The sequence below is a fragment of the Salmo trutta genome, unplaced genomic scaffold, assembly GCF_901001165.1.
Source record: "Salmo trutta unplaced genomic scaffold, fSalTru1.1, whole genome shotgun sequence".
In the NCBI taxonomy this organism is placed as follows: domain Eukaryota; kingdom Metazoa; phylum Chordata; class Actinopteri; order Salmoniformes; family Salmonidae; genus Salmo; species Salmo trutta.
The window spans coordinates 13138-39115 of NW_021822675.1; the positions used below are offsets into that span (position 1 = coordinate 13138).

At 44.0% G+C, this 25978-nt stretch overlaps 1 protein-coding gene across 1 annotated transcript in view; it reads left to right on the plus strand.

The window, feature by feature from the left end:
• Positions 1 to 4159: 4159 nt before the first annotated feature.
• dlec1 (DLEC1 cilia and flagella associated protein) overlaps positions 4160 to 25978 on the plus strand; it is a gene marked incomplete at its 5' end in the record, with an annotated part of 148357 nt that continues 126538 nt past the window's right edge. The window contains 3 exons of the mRNA XM_029744506.1: positions 4160 to 4244; positions 14393 to 14480; positions 24333 to 24506. Coding sequence (XP_029600366.1) covers positions 4160 to 4244; positions 14393 to 14480; positions 24333 to 24506 — 347 coding nt within the window. The remainder of the gene's footprint in view (positions 4245 to 14392; positions 14481 to 24332; positions 24507 to 25978) is intronic.

The window sequence follows — 25978 nt, forward strand, 5'->3', positions numbered from 1 at the left end:
TTACCAGAGGTTACTCAGTTATATATAGAGCCATGTCATCATGGAATGATCTGTTACTCAGTTATATATAGAGCCATGTCATCATGGAATGATCTGTTACCAGAGGTTACTCAGTTATATATAGAGCCATGTCATCATGGAATGATCTGTTACTCAGTTATATATAGAGCCATGTCATCATGGAATGATCTGTTACCAGAGGTTACTCAGTTATATATAGAGCCATGTCATCATGGAATGTTCTGTTACTCAGTTATATATAGAGCCATGTCATCATGGAATGATCTGTTACTCAGTTATATATAGAGCCATGTCATCATGGAATGTTCTGTTACCAGAGGTTACTCAGTTATATATAGAGCCATGTCATCATGGAATGATCTGTTACTCAGTTATATATAGAGCCATGTCATCATGGAATGATCTGTTACCAGAGGTTACTCAGTTATATATAGAGCCAGGTCATCATGGAATGTTCTGTTACCAGAGGTTACTCAGTTATATTTAGAGCCATGTCATCATGGAATGTTCTGTTACTAGAGGTTACTCAGTTATATATAGAGCCATGTCATCATGGAATGATCTGTTACCAGAGGTTACTCAGTTATATATAGAGCCATGTCATCATGGAATGATCTGTTACTCAGTTATATATAGAGCCATGTCATCATGGAATGATCTGTTACCAGAGGTTCCTCAGTTATATATAGAGCCATGTCATCATGGAATGATCTGTTACCAGAGGTTACTCAGTTATATATAGAGCCATGTCATCATGGAATGATCTGTTACCAGAGGTTACTCAGTTATATATAGAGCCATGTCATCATGGAATGATCTGTTACCAGAGGTTACTCAGTTATATATAGAGCCATGTCATCATGGAATGATCTGTTACCAGAGGTTACTCAGTTATATATAGAGCCATGTCATCATGGAATGTTCTGTTACCAGAGGTTACTCAGTTATATATAGAGCCATGTCATCATGGAATGTTCTGTTACCAGAGGTTACTCAGTTATATATAGAGTCATGTCATCATGGAATGATCTGTTACTCAGTTATATATAGAGCCATGTCATCATGGAATGATCTGTTACCAGAGGTTACTCAGTTATATATAGAGCCATGTCATCATGGAATGATCTGTTACTCAGTTATATATAGAGCCATGTCATCATGGAATGATCTGTTACCAGAGGTTACTCAGTTATATATAGAGCCATGTCATCATGGAATGATCTGTTACCAGAGGTTACTCAGTTATATATAGAGCCATGTCATCATGGAATGATCTGTTACCAGAGGTTACTCAGTTATATATAGAGCCATGTCATCATGGAATGATCTGTTACCAGAGGTTACTCAGTTATATATAGAGCCATGTCATCATGGAATGTTCTGTTACCAGAGGTTACTCAGTTATATATAGAGCCATGTCATCATGGAATGTTCTGTTACCAGAGGTTACTCAGTTATATATAGAGTCATGTCATCATGGAATGATCTGTTACTCAGTTATATATAGAGCCATGTCATCATGGAATGATCTGTTACCAGAGGTTACTCAGTTATATATAGAGCCATGTCATCGTGGAATGATCTGTTACCAGAGTTTACTCAGTTATATATAGATCCATGTCATCGTGGAATAATCTGTTACCAGAGGTTACTCATTTATATATAGAGCCATGTCATCATGGAATGATCTGTTACCAGAGGTTACTCAGTTATATATAGAGCCATGTCATCATGGAATGATCTGTTACCAGAGGTTACTCAGTTATATATAGAGCCATGTCATCATGGAATGTTCTGTTACTAGAGGTTACTCAGTTATATATAGAGCCATGTCATCATGGAATGATCTGTTACTCAGTTATATATAGAGCCATGTCATCATGGAATGATCTGTTACTCAGTTATATATAGAGCCATTTCATCATGGAATGATCTGTTACCAGAGGTTACTCAGTTATATATAGAGCCATGTCATCATGGAATGTTCTGTTACTAGAGGTTACTCAGTTATATATAGAGCCATGTCATCATGGAATGATCTGTTACTCAGTTATATATAGAGCCATGTCATCATGGAATGATCTGTTACTCAGTTATATATAGAGCCATTTCATCATGGAATGATCTGTTACCAGAGGTTACTCAGTTATATATAGAGCCATGTCATCATGGAATGATCTGTTACTCAGTTATATATAGAGCCATGTCATCATGGAATGATCTGTTACTCAGTTATATATAGAGCCATGTCATCATGGAATGATCTGTTACCAGAGGTTACTCAGTTATATATAGAGCCATGTCATCATGGAATGATCTGTTACTCAGTTATATATAGAGCCATGTCATCATGGAATGATCTGTTACCAGAGGTTACTCAGTTATATATAGAGCCATGTCATCATGGAATGTTCTGTTACTCAGTTATATATAGAGCCATGTCATCATGGAATGATCTGTTACTCAGTTATATATAGAGCCATGTCATCATGGAATGTTCTGTTACCAGAGGTTACTCAGTTATATATAGAGCCATGTCATCATGGAATGATCTGTTACTCAGTTATATATAGAGCCATGTCATCATGGAATGTTCTGTTACTAGAGGTTACTCAGTTATATATAGAGCCATGTCATCATGGAATGATCTGTTACCAGAGGTTACTCAGTTATATATAGAGCCATGTCATCATGGAATGATCTGTTACTCAGTTATATATAGAGCCATGTCATCATGGAATGATCTGTTACTCAGTTATATATAGAGCCATGTCATCATGGAATGATCTGTTACCAGAGGTTACTCAGTTATATATAGAGCCATGTCATCATGGAATGATCTGTTACCAGAGGTTACTCAGTTATATATAGAGCCATGTCATCATGGAATGATCTGTTACCAGAGGTTACTCAGTTATATATAGAGCCATGTCATCATGGAATGATCTGTTACCAGAGGTTACTCAGTTATATATAGAGTCATGTCATCATGGAATGATCTGTTACTCAGTTATATATAGAGCCATGTCATCATGGAATGATCTGTTACCAGAGGTTACTCAGTTATATATAGAGCCATGTCATCATGGAATGATCTGTTACCAGAGGTTACTCAGTTATATATAGAGCCATGTCATCATGGTATGATCTGTTACCAGAGGTTACTCAGTTATATATAGAGCCATGTCATAATGGAATGATCTGTTACCAGAGGTTACTCAGTTATATATAGAGCCATGTCATCATGTAATGTTCTCTTACCAGAGGTTACTCAGTTATATATAGAGCCATGTCATCATGGAATGTTCTGTTACCAGAGGTTACTCAGTTATATATAGAGTCATGTCATCATGTAATGATCTGTTACTCAGTTATATATAGAGCCATGTCATCATGGAATGATCTGTTACTCAGTTATATATAGAGCCATGTCATCATGGAATGTTCTGTTACCAGAGGTTACTTAGGTAAAGCAGGTTTAGCCTTAAAAAACAGATTTAAAACCATATTGTATCACAGAGCCTCTCCCCTTTCTAATGCTCTCATTAACTGTTCTGTATATAATTATATGAATACGTATATACTGTAGGAATAGTGTGTAAATACAGTAGTCATTTGTTTTTGTGTCTTGGTGTCTTTATTGTTATTATATTTAATATTGTCTGATGTTGTTCATGTCGATAACTGTTATGTACCTTGATGTATTTTATGTCTTGTTTGGAAGTCAGGAAGAGTAGCTGCTGCATGTCCACAGCTGCTGGGGATCTATTCAACTAAACCATAACACTTCAGGGCTAACAAGCACATTCTCTTCAAAACATGTCAGTTTCTAGTTTCATTAGATTTTACTTTTTACATTCCTAGAAGTGAGCTTCCTCCCATTATTGGGTTCATATCAGCGGCAGCACGGAGACAGCACTGGCGTTGGAAACTAAATGTTTAAATCCTAATGTGGTTAACTGAATAATTACCTGGAGTAGACATGCATGACAGATATACAGTATGTTCAGGACACACAAACCTGTCTGTTTTCTGTGTGTCATTGTGTTTTTCATCAGTTGTCCATCCTCCAGTCTGTCTACCTATCACAGCACAGTAAATAAGGCCCCATAACCTGTCTTCATGTTGATCCCCCCAGATCCCCAGCTGAGCCCATCCCTGTGTTCCTGGCCAATCCACCTGTTGTCTTCTTCACTGACTACAGAGTGGGACAGGTATATGAGGTACGTACTGACTACAGAGTAGGACAGGTATATGAGGTACGTACTGACAACAGTGGGACAGGTATATGAGGTACGTACTGACTACAGAATAGGACAGGTATATGAGGTACGTACTGACAACAGTGGGACAGGTATATGAGGTACATACTGACAACAGTGGGACAGGTATATGAGGTACGTACTGACGACAGTGGGACAGGTATATGAGGTACGTACTGATGACAGTGGGACAGGTATATGAGGTACGTACTGATGACAGTGGGACAGGTATATGAGGTACGTACTGATGACAGTGGGACAGGTATATGAGGTACGTACTGATGACAGTGGGACAGGTATATGAGGTACGTACTGATGACAGTGGGACAGGTATATGAGGTACGTACTGACGACAGTGGGACAGGTTTATGAGGTTCGTACTGACAACAGTGGGACAGGTATATGAGGTACGTACTGACAACAGTGGGACAGATATATGAGGGACGTACTGACGACAGTGGGACAGGTATATGAGGTACATACTGACAACAGTGGGACAGGTATATGAGGTATGTACTTTTTTTTTTTTAATCTTTATTTTAACAGGGAAAACAGACTGAGACCTGGATCTCTTTTACGGCTGTGCCCTGTGTAAACATGTTGACATATACAGTTTTAGGCATACAGACAAGAACATTTCAAACATACAAAACAAAGACACAATTCAACAGAAACAATCACAGACAACATCATATTGATCCTCCATAACATTTTTAAAATGGGCAAGGGACACCAGTGTCTAACTTAAGTTGGATCTGCAGTTTGTTCCATAAATAAGGCGCAAAGGAACTAAAGGCAGTCCTACCCAACTCTGTGGAGACCGCAGGAGTCTCTAATGTAATCCACATCTGTGATCTGGTTTTAAAATTTGTATATCTAGTGGAAATTAATGATGATATATATGGAGGTAGTTTTAAAAGAAGCGCTTTATAAATAAACAAGAGAGCATGTTGCTCTCGCCTCACAGATAGAGAGGCCCAACCCACATGTTGAAATAGGATACAGTGATGAGTTTTGTAACTATCACCCGTGATAAACCTGAGTGCACAATGGTAAATAGCATCCAGTGGTTTGAATGTGTTTGCCGATGCATGCATATAGATAATATCACCATAACCTAAAACGGACATAAAAGTAGCCTGCACAATTTGTTTTCTATTTACAAAGGACAGACAAGCCCTGTTTCTATAAAGGAACCCTATCTTGAATTTGAGCTTTTTTCCCAATTCAGTAACATGTTTTTTAAAAGAAAGCCTATCATCTAACCATACCCCTAAATATTTATATGCAGAGACCTGTTTGATTTGAGTACCATCCAAGCTAGTGATTACAAAAGTGTTTCTAACTGAGAGTTTAGACCTAGAAAAAAACATGACATTTGTTTTCTTAGCGTTTAAAACAAGTTTAAGCTGTAAAAGAGACCCCTGTAGTATCCTAAAATCAGACTCCAACTGCATTAAAGCTTGGTCCGCTGTTGGAGCAATAGAGTACATCACTGTGTCATCTACATATAAATGGAATTTACAATATCTGACATCATCACCAATGTTGTTTATATAAAGTGAGAACAATAGTGGGCCAATTATTGAACCCTGAGGGACCCCTTTAAGTAACTGTAAGGAGTCAGACTTGACCCCGTCGACCATGACGGCCTGAGTTCTATCTTTAAGATAGTCATAAAACCATCGGCAGGCATCCGTGCCCACTCCTATAGATGACAGCTTACTCAAAAGGATAGCATGGTCTACAGTGTCAAAAGCTTTTGACAAATCTACAAACAACGCAGCACAGTGCTTTCTATCATCTAAGGCATTTGCAATATCATTTACAACAAGCATAGTGGCCGATGTGGTACTGTGTTTAGATCTAAAACCAGATTGATTGGTGCTAAGAATACTGTTAGCAGAAAGAAAAGACTGTAACTGTTTGTTGACTATAGATTCTAGGATCTTTGCCAGACAAGGGAGCCTAGAGATGGGTCGATAGTTATCCAAATCACTACCGTCACCTCCCTTATGTAATGGCAGAACAAAAGCTGCTTTCCACACCTTAGGGATATTTCCTGTGCTTAATGTTAGATTAAAAATGTGTGTCACTGAACCAGCAATGATAGGTGCAGCACACTTAAGTAAGAACGGGTCTAAATTGTCAGCGCCTAAGGATTTCTTAGTATCAATGGCACACAGGGCAGCTAGAACCTCTGCTTCGGTTATTTTCTGGAAACTAAAAACAGGGTTACCATTTTTCAGAGTAACGGTTGAAAAGCAAGACGAAAAATCAACTAACTGGCCAGTGCCACAATGGCCACTTTTCCTTTCAAATAAAAAACCAGCAGAGATGAAATGCTTATTAAAAGCATCACAAATATCATTTTTTTCACTTAGGATACAGGAATCTGAGGTAATTTGCTTAGGAAGAGAAACAGCAGAATTCCCCCGTTTCAGTGAATTAACGGTTTTCCAGAATTTTGCAGGATCTCCTGCAGAATCTGTCATAGCATTAAGGAAGTAATTTGATTTTGCCTTTTTGACAGCTGCAGTACATTTATTTCTCAATTGCCTAAAAAACAGCCAATCAGCTGGAGTACCTGTTTTCCTCGCCAAGGCCCAGGCCCGATTCTTTTGCAGGAAAAGACCTGACAATTCAGGAGAGAACCAAGAACTGGTTCGGTTTCTTACTCTGTGATTCTTAAGCGGGGCATGTTTATCAGACATAGAGGTAAGAATAGAAGAGAAAAAAGCAAGGGCTAAAACCGGGTCCAGAAAGCAGCAAGTGGATAAAAACTCAGAGTTATATAAGTCAAGGGTAAAAGCTTGCTGTGAGAAATGTTTATAATTTCTCTTAGAGATTATACAGGGATCAGAGTGTTTCAGCCTGGTATCTCTAATACAAGCAATAGGGCAGTGGTCACTGATATCATTTGCAAAAACCCCACTGGCTGTGTATTTATGGGGGGTATTTGTTAGAATAATGTCTAGTAGAGTAGATTTTACTGGGTTCTTAAAGTTGGGACGGGTTGGTTTAGTTATCAGCTGAGTTAGATTTAGCTCAGTACAAATGTCTTTTAATTTATCGGATACTGGTGAAAGCCAATCCAGGTTAAAATCTCCCAAAATCAGTAATTCAGAGTTTGCATAATTAGACAGTATATCAGATAATTTGCATAGAGTACAAGGAGGAGCTGAGGGGGGGCGATATACCCCTCCTAGAGTTAAACGAGCATTATTACCAAGTACCAAATTTAAAACTAGACATTCATATTGCTTTGGGACAGAGGTTGATATGGACACAGAAACATTTAGGCAGCATTTTACATAAATCGCAATACCACCACCTCTACCAACTCTGTCAGCTCTATAAATATTGTACCCAATCAACTGAACATCTGAATCAGGCACAGAATCACACAGCCACGATTCAGATACAACCGATACGTCAACATTTGATTGTGAGACCAAAATTTCAATAAAGTCCAACTTTTGTATCAGGCTTCTAGCATTCAAATGAATTATTCCAATGCCATTGCTACAGGAATTCATATCAGATGGGGTATCCAAGGTAGCACCTGAAGCTGCACTGGATGAGCAATAAACCATTTTCGAGCTATTGACAGAGCTCAATTTTATGGAGACAAGATTACTACTAACAATACCTCTCTGCATGTGTGTAGTATTCACAATACGGTGATTGGACAATAATCTAGGAATTGCAGAAAAGTTGTTAACTATAGTTTGTTCCATATTTGCAATTGAGGGACTAATTAATGAAACTGGGAGAGGAGCATTGAACGTAGTCTGATAGGGGAGCGTACAATCCCAAAAGTCAACCCCCGAAAATACACAACGTCAGGTATCAAAGGCTCTACATGAGGCAAGAGTAAGAGACATGTTGGTGGAGAGGATGCTGGAGCCATACCTGTTAAGATGTAAATTGTCCCGAAGAAATAGACCTGGTCGGTCTGTAAAAGCTGCAAAGTTATCCACAAATGGAATTCCCATCGTGCAGCAGTATCCCTTAAGCCAGGTGTGTAATTGGCGTATACGACTAAAAACCATATCCGTGTAGCGTGGGGATGGAAATGGACCGGAAACAACGCACTGCTTCCCAGATTCCAGCAGCGTATTTATCAATGTTTTAAAATCGTCTCTCAATTTCTCTGACTGCTGGAGTTTAATGTCATTAGACCCAACATGGACAATGACAGTTGAAGCGGCGGAGTGCTTGCTAATAAGTAGCGGTAGCATGGAATTTAGGTCAGGGATCCTAGCGCCAGTGTAGCAGAAGGTCTCAGCTTTCAGGATGGAAACGTTTCGGACCATGGATGAACCCACCACGAGAACGGAAGGACTACAGATGGGTTTACTGGGTAAATGACAGGGCCTCTCCCGGGTGATCTGCCTCCTAGCAGGTTGAGGGGGGCTAGCAGCTGAGTCTGACGACCTAGCGGCGGGCAAGGAGCGCAGATGAGTATGCTTGGGCACTGGTATATGAGGTACGTACTGATGACAGTGGGACAGGTATATGAGGTACGTACTGACAACAGTGGGACAGGTATATGAGGTACGTACTGACAACAGTGGGACAGGTATATGAGGTACGTACTGACGACAGTGGGACAGGTATATGAGGTACGTACTGACGACAGTGGGACAGGTATATGAGGTGCAACAGTGGGACAGGTTTATGAGGTACGTACTGACGACAGTGGGACAGGTATATGAGGTGCAACAGTGGGACAGGTATATGAGGTACGTACTGACTAAAGTGGGACAGGTATATGAGGTACGTACTGATGACAGTGGGACAGGTATATGAGGTACGTACTGACTACAGTGGGACAGGTTTATAAGGTACATACTGACAACAGTGGGACAGGTATATGAGGTACGTACTGACGACAGTGGGACAGGTTTATGAGGTACGTACTGACAACAGTGGGACAGGTATATGAGGTACATACTGACGACAGTGGGACAGGTGTGAACTGACGACAGTGGGACAGGTGTCTGAGGTACATACTGACTACAGTGGGACAGGTATATACTGACTACAGTGGGACAGGTACGTACTGACTACAGTGGGACAGGTGTTTGAGGTATGGTACAGAAACAAACCTTCACCTCACATTTCCTTTCCCCACTGGAGTAAAATCTCTTATCTATTGTAGTCATAACGTTCCAGGACCGTTGTCTAGTGTTTCTATTATCTATTGTAGTCATAACGTTCCAGGAACGTTGTCTAGTGTTTCTATTATCTATTGTAGTCATAACGTTCCAGGAACGTTGTCTAGTGTTTCTCTTATCTATTGTAATCATAACGTTCCAGGAACGTTGTCTAGTGTTTCTCTTATCTATTGTAGTCATAACGTTCCAGGAACGTTGTCTAGTGTTTCTATTATCTATTGTAGTCATAACGTTCCAGGAACGTTGTCTAGTGTTTCTATTATCTATTGTAGTCATAACGTTCCAGGAACGTTGTCTAGTGTTTTATTATCTATTGTAGTCATAACGTTCCAGGAACGTTGTCTAGTGTTTCTCTTATCTATTGTAATCATAACGTTCCAGGAACGTTGTCTAGTGTTTCTCTTATCTATTGTAGTCATAACGTTCCAGGAACGTTGTCTAGTGTTTCTATTATCTATTGTTGTCATAACGTTCCAGGAACGTTGTCTAGAGTTGTATTGTCTATTGTAGTCATAACGTTCCAGGAACGTTGTCTAGTGTTTTATTATCTATTGTAGTATTAACGTTCCAGGAACGTTGTCTAGTGTTTCTATTATCTATTGTAGTCATAACGTTCCAGGAACATTGTCTAGTGTTTTATTATCTATTGTAGTCATAACGTTCCAGGACCGTTGTCTAGTGTTGCTCTTATCTATTGTAGTCATAACGTTCCAGGAATGTTGTCTAGTGTTTCTCTTATCTATTGTAGTCATAACGTTCCAGGAACGTTGTCTAGTGTTTCTCTTATCTATTGTAGTCATAACGTTCCAGGAACGTTGTCTAGAGTTTCTATTATCTATTGTAGTCATAACGTTCCAGGCTTCTACTTCCATCTTATACATACTATATGTATTTTACGGACACTATTTTACAAGTGTTATATTTTGTTTGTTTTTAGTCCTGTCCTTCCTCTACTCTTAACCTCTTCCATCTATTTCTGATGTCCATCCAGTTTGATTTTCTATTTGACATATATTTTTAACTGTGTTATTTCACAAAAATACATTTTACGGACATATATTTTACATGAGTTGTCTTGTTATTAGTCCCATCCTTCAGCTCCGTTCAACCCCTCCCATCTATCTCTTAACACCACCCAGTCCCCATCCTTCAGCTCCGTTCAACCCCTCCCATCTATCTCTTAACACCACCCAGTCCCCATCCTTCAGCTCCGTTCAACACCTCCCATCTATCTCTTAACACCACCCAGTCCCCATCCTTCAGCTCCGTTCAACACCTCCCATCTATCTCTTAACACCACCCAGTCCCCATCCTTCAGCTCTGTTCAACCCCTCCCATCTATCTCTTAACACCACCCAGTCCCCATCCTTCAGCTCCATTCAACCCCTCCCATCTATCTCTTAACACCACCCAGTCCCCATCCTTCAGCTCCATTCAACCCCTCCCATCTATCTCTTAACACCACCCAGTCCCCATCCTTCAGCTCCATTCAACACCTCCCATCTATCTCTTAACACCACCCAGTCCCCATCCTTCAGCTCCACTCAACCCCTCCCATCTATCTCTTAACACCACCCAGTCCCCATCCTTCAGCTTCGTTCAACCCCTCCCATCTACCATCTAGATTTGATTTCTATTTGCCATTTATTTTTCAACTGTGCTGTGATGTTTCACAAACGTTCTGAACCTTTATATTCTCATAGTTTGTACAGATTTTAAATTAAAGATCAACATTTTGCTAAGAGTATTGTTATATAATTGATCGATTGACTACGACTTTTCAAATCACCCAGTATTGCTATCTGCAGCGTTAGTTCAAGGTAATATTGCAATTCTTCATCCATTCCTGGACCTGTGACCAAAAACGAGCTACATATGGACAGTACCAAAACCAGCAATCTAATGACTCTGCCTCCTCACAGCAACATCTGCAGAGCTGGGAAGGTTATAAACATTCTATTGGTTGCAAGAATTTTGTATAATAATTTAAATTGAAAAATTCTGTTTTTAATCTGGCGTCATTTTGCATATCAGTTCATAAACCATGTTTCATGGAATCACTACATCGGAAATCTCTTCCCAACTATTTTGGGAGATTCGGAAAGTATTCAGACCCCTTGACTTTTTCCACATTTTGTTACGTTACAGCCTTATTCCCAAATGTTTTAAATAGTCCCCCCCCTCATCAACCTACACACAATACCCCATAATGACTAAGCAAATCAGGTTTTGAAATGTTTGCTAATTTATCACATTTGCATAAGTTTTCAGCCCCTTTATTTAGTACTTTGTTGAAGCACCTTTGGCAGTGATTACAGCCTCGAGTCTTCTTGGGTTTGACGCTACAAGCTTGGCACACCTGTATTTGGGGAGTTTTTCCACATTCTTCTCTGCAGATCCTCTCAAGCTCTTGTCAGGTTGGATGGGGAGCGTTGCTGCACAGCTATTTTCAGGTCTCTCGAGAAATGTTCGATGGGGCAAAATCTGGACCCCTACAAATCAGCTGGGCTAGACAATCTGGACCCTGTCTTTCTAAAATTATCAACCCCTATTAATAGCAACCCCTATTACATATCTACTCTATCCTAGACCTATATCCATCCTGCCCTGCCTTTCTAAAGTCTTCGAAAGCCAAGTTAACAAACAGATCACCGACCATTTCGAATCCCACCGTACCTTCTCCGCTGTGCAATCTGGTTTCCAAGCTGGTCATGGGTGCACCTCAGCCACGCTTAAGGTCCTAAATGATATCATAACCGCCATATTCGTCGCCAAACCCACTGGCTCCAGGCCATCTATAAGTTTTGCTAGGTAAAGCCCCGCCTTATCTCAGCTCACTGGTCACCATAGCAGCACCCACCCGTAGCACGCGCTCCAGCAGGTATATTTCACTGGTCACCCCCAAAGCCAACTCCTCCTTCGGCCGCCTCTCCTTCCAGTTCTCTGCTGCCAATGACTGGAACGAATTGCAAAAATCACTGAAGCTGGAGACATATCTCCCTCACTAACTTTAAGCACTTGCACATCATCATCTGCACATCTATCACTCCAGTGTTAATCTGCTAAATTGTAATTACTTCACTACTATGGCCTATTTATTCCCTTACCTCCTTACTTAATTTGCACACACTGTATACAGATTTTCTATTGTGTTATTGACTGTACGTTGTTTATCCCATGTGTAACTCTGTGTTGTTGTTTGTGTCTGTCACGACTTCTACTGAAGTTGATGCCCCTCCTTGTTCGGGTGGTGTTCGGCGGTCGACGTCACCGGCCTTCTAGCCACCATTGATCAGTTTTTCATTTTCCATTGGTTTTGTCTGGTCTCTTTACACACCTGTTTCATATCCCAGTAATTATATGTTGTGTATTTAACCCTCTGATTCCCCTCATTTCTCTGTCGGTGATTGTTTGTTTGTTATGTACGTGTTGTTCCTGTATCGGTGTGAGACGGGTTATTGATTTACCTAGATTCTTTTCTACGTTGGTTTTGGAAATAAATATTCCATTTTTTAAACCACTCTGTTTTCTCCTGCGCCTGACTTCCCTGCCACCTACATACACGGACTATGACAGTGTCGCACTGTTTGCTTTACCTTGCCCAGGTCGCAGTTGTAAATGAGAACTTGTTTTCAACTGGCCTACCTGGTTAAATAAAGGTGAAATATATATATTATTTTAAGTCTGGGCTCTGGCTGGGCCACTCAAGGACATTCAGAGACTTGTCCTGAAGTCACTCCTGCATTGTCTTGGCTGTGTGCTTAGGGTCGTTGTCCTGTTGGAAGGTGAACCTTCACCCCAGTCTGAGGTCCTGAGCGCTCTAGAGCAGGTTTTCATCAAGGATCTCTCTGTACTTTGCTCCGTTCATCTTTCCCTCGAGTCTGACTAGTCTCCCAGTCCCTGCTGCTGAAAAACATCCCCACAGCATGATGCTGCCACCACCATGCTTCACCGTAGGGATGGTGCCGGGTTTCCTCCAGACGTGATGCTTGGCATTCAGGCGAAAGAGTGTAAGTCTTGGTGTCATCAGACCAGAGAATCTTGTTTCTGATGATCTGAGAGTCTTTAGGTGCCTTTTGGCAAACTGTCATTTTACTGAGGAGTGGCTTCCGTCTGGCCACTCTACCGCAAAGGTCTGATTGGTGGAGTGCTGCAGAGATGGTTGTCCTTCTGGAAGGTTCTCCCATCTCCACAGAGGAACTCTAGAGCTCTGTCAGAGTGACCATCAGGTTCTTGGTCACCTTCCTAACCTAGGCCACTCTCCCCCGATTGCTCAGTTTGGCCAGGCGGCCAGCTCTAGGAAGAGTCTTGGTGGTTCCAAACTTCTTCTATTTAAAGAATGATGGAGGTCACTGTGTTCTTGGAGACCTTCAATGCGGCAGAAATGTTTTGGTACCCTTCCCCCAAATCTGTGCCTCCTGTCTTGGAGCTCTTGGGACAATTCCTTCGACCTCATGGTTTGGTGTTGGCTTTTGACATGCACTGTCAACTGCGGGACCTTATATAGACAGGTGTGTGCCTTTCCAAATAATGTCCAACCAATTGAATTTACCACAGGTGGACTCCAATCAAGTTGTAGAAACATCCCAAGGGTGATCAATGGAAACAGGATGAACCAGAGCTCAATTTGCTTTATCATTATGTGGTATTGTGTATAGATTGCTGAGGATTTGTATTTATTTAATACATTTTAGTATAAGGCTGTAACTTAACAAAATGTGGAAAAAGTCCAGGGGTCTGATTAGTTTCTGCAGGCACTGTGTACATATTGTCATAACGTTCCAGGACTTTTGTCTAGTGGTTCTCTTGTCATTGTACTCATAAGATCTCTGATATTCACTGGTTTTGTTGAACCATCAATCATCGCCGATAGTGGAATCCATTATTTGCAACGATTGACCTCTTCCTCTCCTCTTCCTCCTTCAGACTACAGTGGAGCTGAGGAACGTGACTGCTACTAGCCGACATGTCCGGGTTCTTCCCCCCACCACCCCTCACTTCTCCCTGGGTCTCGGTCAGTACTCTAACCCTCCCCCCCACCACCCCTCACTTCTCCCTGGGTCTCGGTCAGTACTCTAACCCTCCCCCCCCACCACCCCTCACTTCTCCCTGGGTCTCGGTCAGTACTCTAACCCTCCCCCCCACCACCCCTCACTTCTCCCTGGGTCTCGGTCAGTACTCTAACCCTCCCCCCCACCACCCCTCACTTCTCCCTGGGTCTCGGTCAGTACTCTAACTTCCCCCTCTCTATCCCCCCACCACCACTAACCCTAACCTTCCCCCCACCACTACTAACCCTAACCTTCCCCCCACCACCACTAACCCTAACCTTCCCCCCACCACTACTAACCCTAACCTTCCCCCCACCACTAACCCTAACCTTCCCCCACCACTAACCCTAACCTTCCCCCCCACCACTAACCCTAACCTTCCCCCACCACTAACCCTAACCTTCCCCCACCACTAACCCTAATCTTCCCCCACCACTAACCCTAACCTCCCTCACCACTAACCCTAACCTCCCCCCACCACCACTAACCCTAACCTCCCCCCACCACCACTAACCCTAACCTTCCCCCCACCACCACTAACCCTAACCTCCCCCACCACTAACCCTAACCTCCCCCACCACTAACCCTAACCTCCCCCCACCACTAACCCTAACCTTCCCCCACCACTAACCCTAACCTTCCCCCCACCACCACTAACCCTAACCTTCCCCCCACCACCACTAACCCTAACCTTCCCCCCACCACCACTAACCCTAACCTTCCCCCACCACTAACCCTAACTTTCCCCCACCACTAACCCTAACCTTCCCCCACCACTAACCCTAACCTTCCCCCACCACTAACCCTAACCTTCCCCCACCACTAACCCTAACCGTCCCCCACCACTAACCCTAACCTTCCCCCCACCACCACTAACCCTAATCTTCCCCCCACCACCACTAACCCTAACCTTCCCCCACCACTAACCCTACCCTTCCCCCCACCACTAACCCTAACCTTCCCCCCACCACCACTAACCCTAACCTTCCCCACCACTAACCCTAACCTTCCCCCCACCACCACTAACCCTAACCTTCCCCCACCACTAACCCTAACCTTCCCCCACCACTAACCCTAACCTTCCCCCACCACTAACCCTAACCTTCCCCACCACTAACCCTAACCGTCCCCCCACCACTAACCCTAACCTTCCCCATCACTAACCCTAACCTTCCCCCACCACTAACCCTAACCTTCCCCCCCACCACTAACCCTACCCTTCCCCCCCACCACCACTAACCCTAACCGTCCCCCCACCACTAACCCTAACCTTCCCCATCACTAACCCTAACCTTCCCCCCCACCACTAACCCTAACCTTCCCCCCCCACCACTAACCCTAACCTTCCCCCCACCACCACTAACCCTAACCTTCCCCCACCACTAACCCTAACCTTCCCCATCACTAACCCTAACCTCCCCCCACCACCACTAACCCTAACCTTCCCCCACCACTAACCCTAACCTTCCCCCACCACTAACCCTAACCTTCCCCCACCACTAACCCTAACCTTTCCCCCACCACTAACCCTAACCTTCCCCCACCACTAACCCTAACCTTCCCCACCACTAACACTAACCTTCCCCCCACCACCACTAACCCTAACCTTCCCCCACCACTAACCCTAAACACCACCCCTCTCACTCTATATGTCGATATGTCTCAGGAATGTATCCAGTGGTTTATAGGGGCGTTTCAGGAATGTATCCAGTGGTTTATAGGGGCGTTTCAGGAGTGTATCCAGTGGTTTATAGGGGTGTTTCAGGAATGTATCCAGTGGTTTATAGGGGCGTTTCAGGAATGTATCCAGTGGTTTATAGGGGCGTTTCAGGAATGTATCCAGTGGTTTATAGGGGCGTTTCAGGAATGTATCCAGTGGTTTATAGGGGTGTTTCAGGAATGTATCCAGTGGTTTATAGGGGCGTTTCAGGAATGTATCCAGTGGTTTATAGGGGCGTTTCAGGAATGTATCCAGTGGTTTATAGGGCCGTTTCAGGAATGTATCCAGTGGTTTATAGGGCCGTTTCAGGAATGTATCCAGTGGTTTATAGGGGTGTTTCAGGAATGTATCCAGTGGTTTATAGGGGTGTTTCAGGAATGTATCCAGTGGTTTATAGGGGTGTTTCAGGACATAGGAATGGGTATTGAAAACATACATTTAGGAATATAACTACTGTTACCTGAAGGAGGGAACGAGGTATCAACGACCAATCATATTCACCTGAAAAAAGTGAAGTCACACCCAACAGGGCAATGAAGGCCGAGCCCGCCCTCAGAAGCCCTCCTTCCTGGCTAATACCTGGGCTCGCATTCATTTCCTCAGTTCAGTACCGCACTTCAGCATGCCCAAAATCCCCTGTTTTCACTGGATCAAAATATGTTATACCTTTTTCCTCCTTCAGGAAACAGTAGTTATATTTATAACTGTACATTCCCTTTCAGTCGTCACTCGGTATAACATACTATGGGGACACAGAATCACGCCCCAAGCCGGCAGCCCACTGCAGCCAAAACACACACAGGTTCCACCGGCTCCAAAAAGGGGTTACAGAAGCCACTTTTTTCCCTAATACTTTTCCCCTAGTAGCAATTTGAGAGCACTTCTTTGTCTACACCCATTCAGAATCGTTCACACCCTCTTAAGCTTTAGCTCAACCAATCTCTTTAAGAATTGATCCGAGCGTTCTGTCCTAACAACAGCAGTCAAGCACCCAAGCTAACTGGCTAACAGTTGTTGCAGGGATATTCTATTAACATGGACACTTGCATGGTGGAGTCTTTTGTTAAGACATGTAGCTAGCTAGCTAAACAATGAACCATAATCACAACTCATAACGTTACTACCCTGCATGAATCTGCAGGTAGCTAACCAACCAGGTTCAATGTTAGCTAGCTAACGTTAGACTATAACTAGCAATGCAAATGGCTCTAAGATACGAATAATAAGATCATACACGTAACGTTAGCCAGTGAGCCAGCCAGCTAACGTTTGCTAGCTAGCTAACAGTACACTTTAACTTGAAATAAAAATACTTTATGTCAAAATTAGAAATGTGTAATATCTGAAAATGTAGCTAGCTAGACTCTCTTACCCGTATACATCATGGATGCAGGCCTCTCCCTGTCACGGATGCCATGGTTGCCCTTAGTTTAAATATGTTTATTTAAAATATATATATTTTTTTTTAACCTTTATTTAACTAAGCAAGTCAGTTAGAACACATTTTTATTTACAATGATGGCCTACCTGCAGGGATGGGGGATGGTATTACAAATAAAAATAAATTAAATACAAATTTAGGACAAAACACACATCACGACAAGAGAGACAACACAACACTACATAAAGAGAGACCTAGACAACAACATAGCATGGTAGCAACACATGACAACATGGCATGGTAGCCACACAACACGACAACAACATGGTAGCAACACAACATGGTAGCAGCACAAAACAGGGTACAAAACATTATTGGCACAGACAACAGCACAAAGGGCAAAAAGGTAGAGACATCAATACAATCCTACTACACTGGCTCTGATGCTCGTCGGATGTAGCAGGGCTTGCAAACTATCACGGACTACAAAGGGAAACCAAGCCGCAAGCAGTATTGGAGCATCAAGTCTAGGTCCAAAAGGCTCCATAACAGCTTCTACCCCCAAGCCATAAGACTGCTGAGCAATTAATCAAATGACCACCAGACTATTTAGATTGACCCCCCGCCTTTCTTATTACACTGCTGTTACTTGCTGTTTATTATCTATGCATAGTCACTTTACCTCTACCTACATGTACAAATTACCTCGACTAACCTGTACCCCTGCACATTGACTCGGTACCAGTACCCCCTGTATATAGCCTCCACATTGACTCGGTACTGGTACCCCCTTTATATAGCCTCCACATTGACTCTGTACCAGCACCCCCCTGTATATAGCCTCATTACTAACCTGTAGCCCCCCACATGGACTCTGTACCGGTACCCCCTGTATATAGCCTCATTACTAACCTGTAGCCCCCCACATTGACTCTGTACCGGTACCCCCTGTATATAGCCTCCACATTGACTCTGTACCGGTACCCCCTGTATATAGCCTCCACATTGACTCTGTACCGGTACCCCCTGTATATAGCCTCCACATTGACTCTGTACCGTAATACCCTGTATATAGCCTCCACATTGACTCAGTACCAGTACCCCCTGTATATAGCCTCCACATTGACTCAGTACCGGTACCCCCTGTATATAGCCTCCACATTGACTCAGTACCGGTACCCCCTGTATATAGCCTCCACATTGACTCTGTACCGGTACCCCCTGTATATAGCCTCCACATTGACTCTGTACCGGTACCCCCTGTATATAGCCTCTACATTGACTCTGTACCGGTACCCCCTGTATATAGCCTCCACATTGACTCTGTACCGGTACCCCTTGTATATAGCCTCCACATTGACTCTGTACCGGTACCCCCTGTATATAGCCTCGATATTGACTCTGTACCGGTACCCCCTGTATATAGCCTCCACATTGACTCTGTACCGGTACCCCTGTATATAGCCTCCACATTGACTCTGTACCGGTACCCCCTGTATATAGCCTCATTACTAACCTGTAGTCCCCCACATTGACTCTGTACCGGTACCCCTGTATATAGCCTCCACATTGACTCTGTACCGGTACCCCCTGTATATAGCCTCATTACTAACCTGTAGCCCCCCACATTGACTCTGTACCGGTACCCCTGTATATAGCCTCCACATTGACTCAGTACCGGTACCCCTGTATATAGTGTGACGACCCTCCCACTCTGTCTGCTGTATTTCTCTCTTTGCTCTTGTTCCTTACTAGGATGCTGGTGGGCGGAGTTGGAAGGGTCGTCAGCTAGATGGGAAACACCTGGGCTCGGGTGTGTCCCAGGATAAAGACAACTCTTCCACAGTCATTGGGGAGACTCTCTCCATGCAGACACCTTGTTTTTGGTTGTGCTAGTTATGGTATCTAATAAATATATATTTTTGATACTCCTTGTCTCCACGTTGTCTCCCTTTTGTTGCGAACTCTGAGCCGGTTCGTAACAAGTGGGGGCTCATCCGGGATCTTGAACTTGTGTTTGGGAGAAAACGTGGAGGTATGTTAAATTGAGGTGCTTTGTTTGTATATTTTGTTAGTTTGAATTTGGTGCTCAGTACTGGTTGCCTTTGTTTGTGTGCTGTGTTGGAGAGAATACATTGGTTAGTTTCCAGGTCCTGCCTAGCCTGGAAACGCTTGTTCTACTCGCTGTTGGGACATTGGTCTGAGGAGGTGAGTACAATCAGCTGTGTACCTCGGTGGGAGATTTGGATAGGGTAGGGAAACTTACTATCCGGAGCTATAGCCTTTTTCCCCTGATAGGCTTAGCGACGTGTTTCATTTTGGAATATGTTGGGCATTGTTAATGTTTGTTGTTTTTGTGTGGTGTCTGTGGACTGAGCAGTTGTCTCGGGGGCACATCCGTGGCTTGGTGGAATCTACCAGCGTGCTGGGGGGTTACTTCCTCGCCAGCGGGCTACAGTGCATAATTACCCACCGCAAATCTGCATGAAGACTAGGGTTGAGTTATTGTAGGTTTTGGGGAAGCTCCATTTCTCATCTCTTTTCTGTGGTGCCCGGTGTGATTGTATTCTCTTGTTGTGGTCTGGTGTGCTCAGCTGAATTGTTGGAGTGACTATGAATCGTTGGAGTGACTATGAATCGTTGGAGTAATCGTTGGAGTGACTATGAATCGTTGGAGTGACTATGAATAGTTGGAGTAATCGTTGGAGTGACTATGAATCGTTGGAGTGACTATGAATCGTTGGAGTAATCGTTGGAGTGACTATGAATCGTTGGAGTGACTATGAATCGTTGGAGTGACTATGAATCGTTGGAGTAATCGTTGGAGTGACTATGAATTGTTGGAGTGACTATGAATTGTTGGAGTGACTATGAATTGTTGGAGTGACTATGAATCGTTGGAGTGACTATGAATCGTTGGAGTGACTATGAATCGTTGGGAGATGTTGTTTGCGTTTGTAGCTGATACGGTCTCTTGTGTGCCCTGTTCCTGAGTGTTATGTGACTGACCATTGGTTGGTTTTGGTTTTGTCATGTTTTAACTTTCCTGTCTGTTCCCTCCTGGTCTTGTGTTCTCCTTTCCTCTTAAATGTTGCTTCCTGTGCGCAGAGGTTGCTGAGGTCTGGGGAGAAGGAGGTTGGCTGGGGCAAGTGGAAGGTGAACATGTAACCTCTCGTAAATTTGGGACGCAGAGGCCTGTGTCAATTTGGGACGCAGAGGCCTGTGTCAATTTGGGACGCAGAGACTGGTACGTTGTTCCGGGGCCCTTGTTGGTCCCCGGTTTTATGGGGGGGTGTGTGACGACCCTCCCACTTTGTCTGCTGTATTTCTCTCTTTGCTCTTGTTCCTTATTAGGATGCCAGTGGGCGGAGTTGGAAGGGTCGTCAGCTACATGGGAAACACCTGGGCTCGGGTGTGTCCCAGGATAAAGAGACCTCTTCCACAGTCATTGGGGAGACTCTCTCCATGCAGACACCTTGTTTTTGGTTGTGCTAGTTATGGTATCTAATAAATATATATTTTTGATACTCCTTGTCTCCACGTTGTCTCCCTTTTGTTGCGAACTCTGAGCCGGTTCGTAACAATAGCCTCCACATTGACTCAGTACCGGTACCCCTGTATATAGCCTCCACATTGACTCTGTACCGGTACCCCTGTATATAGCCTCCACATTGACTCAGTACCGGTACCCCCTGAATATAGCCTCCACATTGACTCTATACCGGTACCCCCTGTATATAGCCTCATTACTAAACTGTAGCCCCCCCACATTGACTCTGTACCGGTACCCCTGTATATAGCCTCCACATTGACTCTGTACCGGTACCCCCTGTATATAGCCTCCACATTGACTCTGTACCGGTACCCCCTGTATATAGCCTCTACATTGACTCTGTACCGGTACCCCCTGTATATAGCCTCCACATTGACTCTGTACCGGTACCCCTGTATATAGCCTCCACATTGACTCTGTACCGGTACCCCTTGTGTATATAGCCTCCACATTGACTCTGTACCGGTACCCCCTGTATATAGCCTCGATATTGACTCTGTACCGGTACCCCCCTGTATATAGCCTCCACATTGACTCTGTACCGTAATACCCTGTATATAGCCTCCACATTGACTCTGTACCGGTACCCCTGTATATAGCCTCCACATTGACTCTGTACCGGTACCCCCTGTATATAGCCTCGTTACTAACCTGTAGCCCCCCACATTGACTCTGTACCGGTACCCCTGTATATAGCCTCCACATTGACTCTGTACCGGTACCCCCTGTATATAGCCTCATTAGTAACCTGTAGCCCCCCACATTGACTCTGTACCGGTACCCCTGTATATAGCCTCCACATTGACTCAGTACCGGTACCCCTGTATATAGCCTCCACATTGACTCAGTACCGGTACCCCTGTATATAACCTCCACATTGACTCTGTACCGGTACCCCTGTATACAGCCTCCACATTGACTCAGTACCGGTACCCCCTGAATATAGCCTCCACATTGACTCTGTACCGGTACCCCCTGAATATAGCCTCCACATTGACTCAGTACCGGTACCCCCTGTATATAGCCTCCACATTGACTCAGTACCGGTACCCCCTGTATATAGCCTCCACATTGACTCTGTACCGTAACACCCTGTATATAGCCTCCACATTGACTCAGTACCGGTACCCCCTGTATATAGCCTCCACATTGACTCAGTACCGGTACCCCCTGTATATAGCCTCCACATTGACTCAGTACCGGTACCCCCTGTATATAGCCTCCACATTGACTCTGTACCGGTACCCCCTGTATATAGCCTCCACATTGACTCTGTACCGGTACCCCCTGTATATAGCCTCCACATTGACTCAGTACCGGTACCCCCTGTATATAGCCTCCACATTGACTCTGTACCGGTACCCCCTGTATATAGCCTCCACATTGACTCAGTACCGGTACCCCCTGTATATAGCCTCCACATTGACTCTGTACCGGTACCCCCTGTATATAGCCTCCACATTGACTCAGTACCGGTACCCCCTGAATAGAGCCGCGTTATTGTTATTTTATTGTTACATTTTATTTAATTTTTTACTTTAGTTTATTTAGTAAATATTTTCTTAACTATTTCTTGAACCACATTGTTGGTTAAGGGCTTGTAAGTAAGCATTTCACGTTAAGGTCTACATCTGTTGTATTCGGCACATGTGACAAATACAATTTGATTTGATTTGATTTAGTGTTCCATTATTAAAGTGACCAGTGATTCCATGTCTATGTAAAGAGGGCAGCAGCCTCTAAGGTGCAGGGTTCAGTAACCGGGTGGTAGCCAGCTAGTGATGGCTGTTTAACAGTCTGATGGCCTTGAGATAGAAGCTGTTTTTCAGTCTCTCGGTCCCAGCTTGGATGCACCTGTACTGACCTCGCCTTCTGGATGATAGCGGGTGAACAGGCTGTGTCTCGGGGGGGTTGATGTCCTTGATGATCTTCTTGACCTTCCTGTGACATCGGGTGGTGTAGGTGTCCTGGATGGCAGGTAGTGTGGCCGTGGTGATGCGTTGGGCAGAACCCACCACCCTCTGGAGAGCGCTGTGGTTGCGGACGGTGCAGTTGCCCTACCAGGCGGTGATACAGCCCGACACGACGCTCTCAATGGTGGATCTGTACAAGTTTGTGAGGGCCTTAGGGGACAAGCTGAATTTCTTCAGCCTCCTGAGGTTGAAGGTCTTCACCACACTGTGTGGATGGACCATTTCAGATTGTCAGTGATGTGTACACCGAGAAACCTGAAGCTTTTTAGCTTCTCCACTGCAGTCCCATTGATGTGGATGGGGGCGTGCTCCCTCTGCTGTCTCCTGAAGTCCACGATCAGCTCCTTCATTTTGTTGACATTGAGGGAAAGGATATTTTCCTGGCACCAAACCGCCAGGGTCCTCACCTCCTCCCTGTGATAATGGATCAGAACCTCATTCCTGCTGTTTTTATTAGTGTGATGTTACATTGGCTTACATTTTTGAAGCCATGTTTAAAACAAATCTGAGCTGTAGATCTCAGATAGCTTTATGACTCCTGAAAGTGACTACAGCTGTAGAGAGAGTCTATTTACACAAGATGATAAATAGTGAAGTGAAGAACAAACACCATTGAAGAACAAACACCATTGTAAATACAACCCATATTTATGTTTATTTATTTTCCCTTTTGTACTTTAATTATTTGCACATCGTTACAACACTGTATATACAGTTGAAGTCAGAAGTTTACATACACTCAGGTTGGAGTCATTAAAACTCGTTTTTCAACCACTCCACAAATTTCTTGTTAGCAAACTATAGTTTTGGCAAGTCGGTTAGGACATCTACCTTGTGCATGACACAAGTCATTTAATATGACATTTGTGATGTCTTTATTCTTTTGGAACTTCTGTGAGTGTAATGTTTACTGTTCTTTTTTATTGTTTATTTCACTTTTGTATATTATCTACTTCACTTGCTTTGGCAATGTTAACACATGTTTCCCATGGCAATAAAGACCCTTGAATTGAATTGAAATACAACTGCGGTCTTAATGATTCTGAGTAAAGAGGAGATAATGTTGAGTCCCAAATATCACCCTATTTCCTATATAGTGCACTGGAGTCCTGGTCAAGAGTAGTGCAGTATAAATGTAATAGGATGCTGTATGGGATGCAGTCATTGACGGTGTTGTTGTGTCATCAGGCAGGTTTCCAGGCGAGGGGGGTACTGTAGCCCCTGGGATGTCCTGCCAGTACACGGTACTGTTTGCTCCAGACTCCCTGGCTGACTACCAAGACTTCCTGGTGGTAGAGACTCAGGCCCAATACCCACTGCTGGTTCCCATCGAGGCCCGCAGACCTCCTCCCATACTGACACGTGAGTGGTCCTGACCTCCTCCCATACTGACACGTGAGTGGTCCTGACCTCCTCCTATACTGACACGTGAGTGGTCCTGACCTCCTCCCATACTGACACCTGAGTGGTCCTGACCTCCTCCCATACTGACACGTGAGTGGTCCTGACCTCCTCCCATACTGACAGGTGATTGGTCCTGATCTCCTCCCATACTGACACCTGAGTGGTCCTGACCTCCTCCCATACTGACACCTGAGTGGTCCTGACCTCCTCCCATACTGACACGTGAGTGGTCCTGACCTCCTCCCATACTGACACCTGAGTGGTCCTGACCTCCTCCCATACTGACAAGTGATTGGTCCTGACCTCCTCCCATACTGACAGGTGATTGGTCCTGACCTCCTCCCATACTGACAGGTGAGTGGTCCTGACCTCCTCCCATACTGACACCTGAGTGGTCCTGACCTTCTCCCATACTGACAGGTGAGTGGTCCTGACCTCCTCCCATACTGACAGGTGAGTGGTCCTGACCTCCTCCCATACTGACACCTGAGTGGTCCTGACCTTCTCCCATACTGACAGGTGAGTGGTCCTGACCTCCTCCCATACTGACACGTGAGTGGTCCTGACCTTTTCCCATACTGACACGTGATTGGTCCTGACCTCCTCTGGTTCATACTACCTAACGAGCAATTATGTTATGATGACTGATTGTTCCATATAGCGTAGCCTAATGCTGTACACCTCTAACCAAACTGATAGCTCTGTATAGCGTAGCCTAATGCTGTACACCTCTAACCAAACTGATAGCTCTGTATAGCGTAGCCTAATGCTACTGATAGCTCTGTATAGCGTAGCCTAATGCTGTACACCTCTAACCAAACTGATAGCTCTGCATAGCGTAGCCTAATGCTGTACACCACTAACCAAACTGATAGCTTTGTATAGCGTAGCCTAATGCTGTACACCTCTAACCAAACTGATAGCTCTGTATAGCGTAGCCTAATGCTGTACACCTCTAACCAAACTGATAGCTCTGTGTAGCGTAGCCTAATGCTGTACACCTCTATTCCAAACTGATAGCTCTGTATAGCGTAGCCTAATGCTGTACACCACTAACCAAACTGATAGCTCTGTATAGCGTAGCCTAATGCTACTGATAGCTCTGTATAGCGTAGCCTAATGCTACTGATAGCTCTGTAAAGTGTAGCCTAATGCTACTGATAGCTCTGTATAGCGTAGCCTAATGCTGTACACCTCTAACCAAACTGATAGCTCTGTATAGAGTAGCCTAATGCTGTACACCTCTAACCAAACTGATAGCTCTGTATAGCGTAGCCTAATGCTTTACACCTCTATTCCAAATTGATAGCTCTGTATAGCGTAGCCTAATGCTGTACACCACTAACCAAACTGATAGCTCTGTATAGCGTAGCCTAATGCTACTGATAGCTCTGTATAGCGTAGCCTAATGCTACTGATAGCTCTGTATA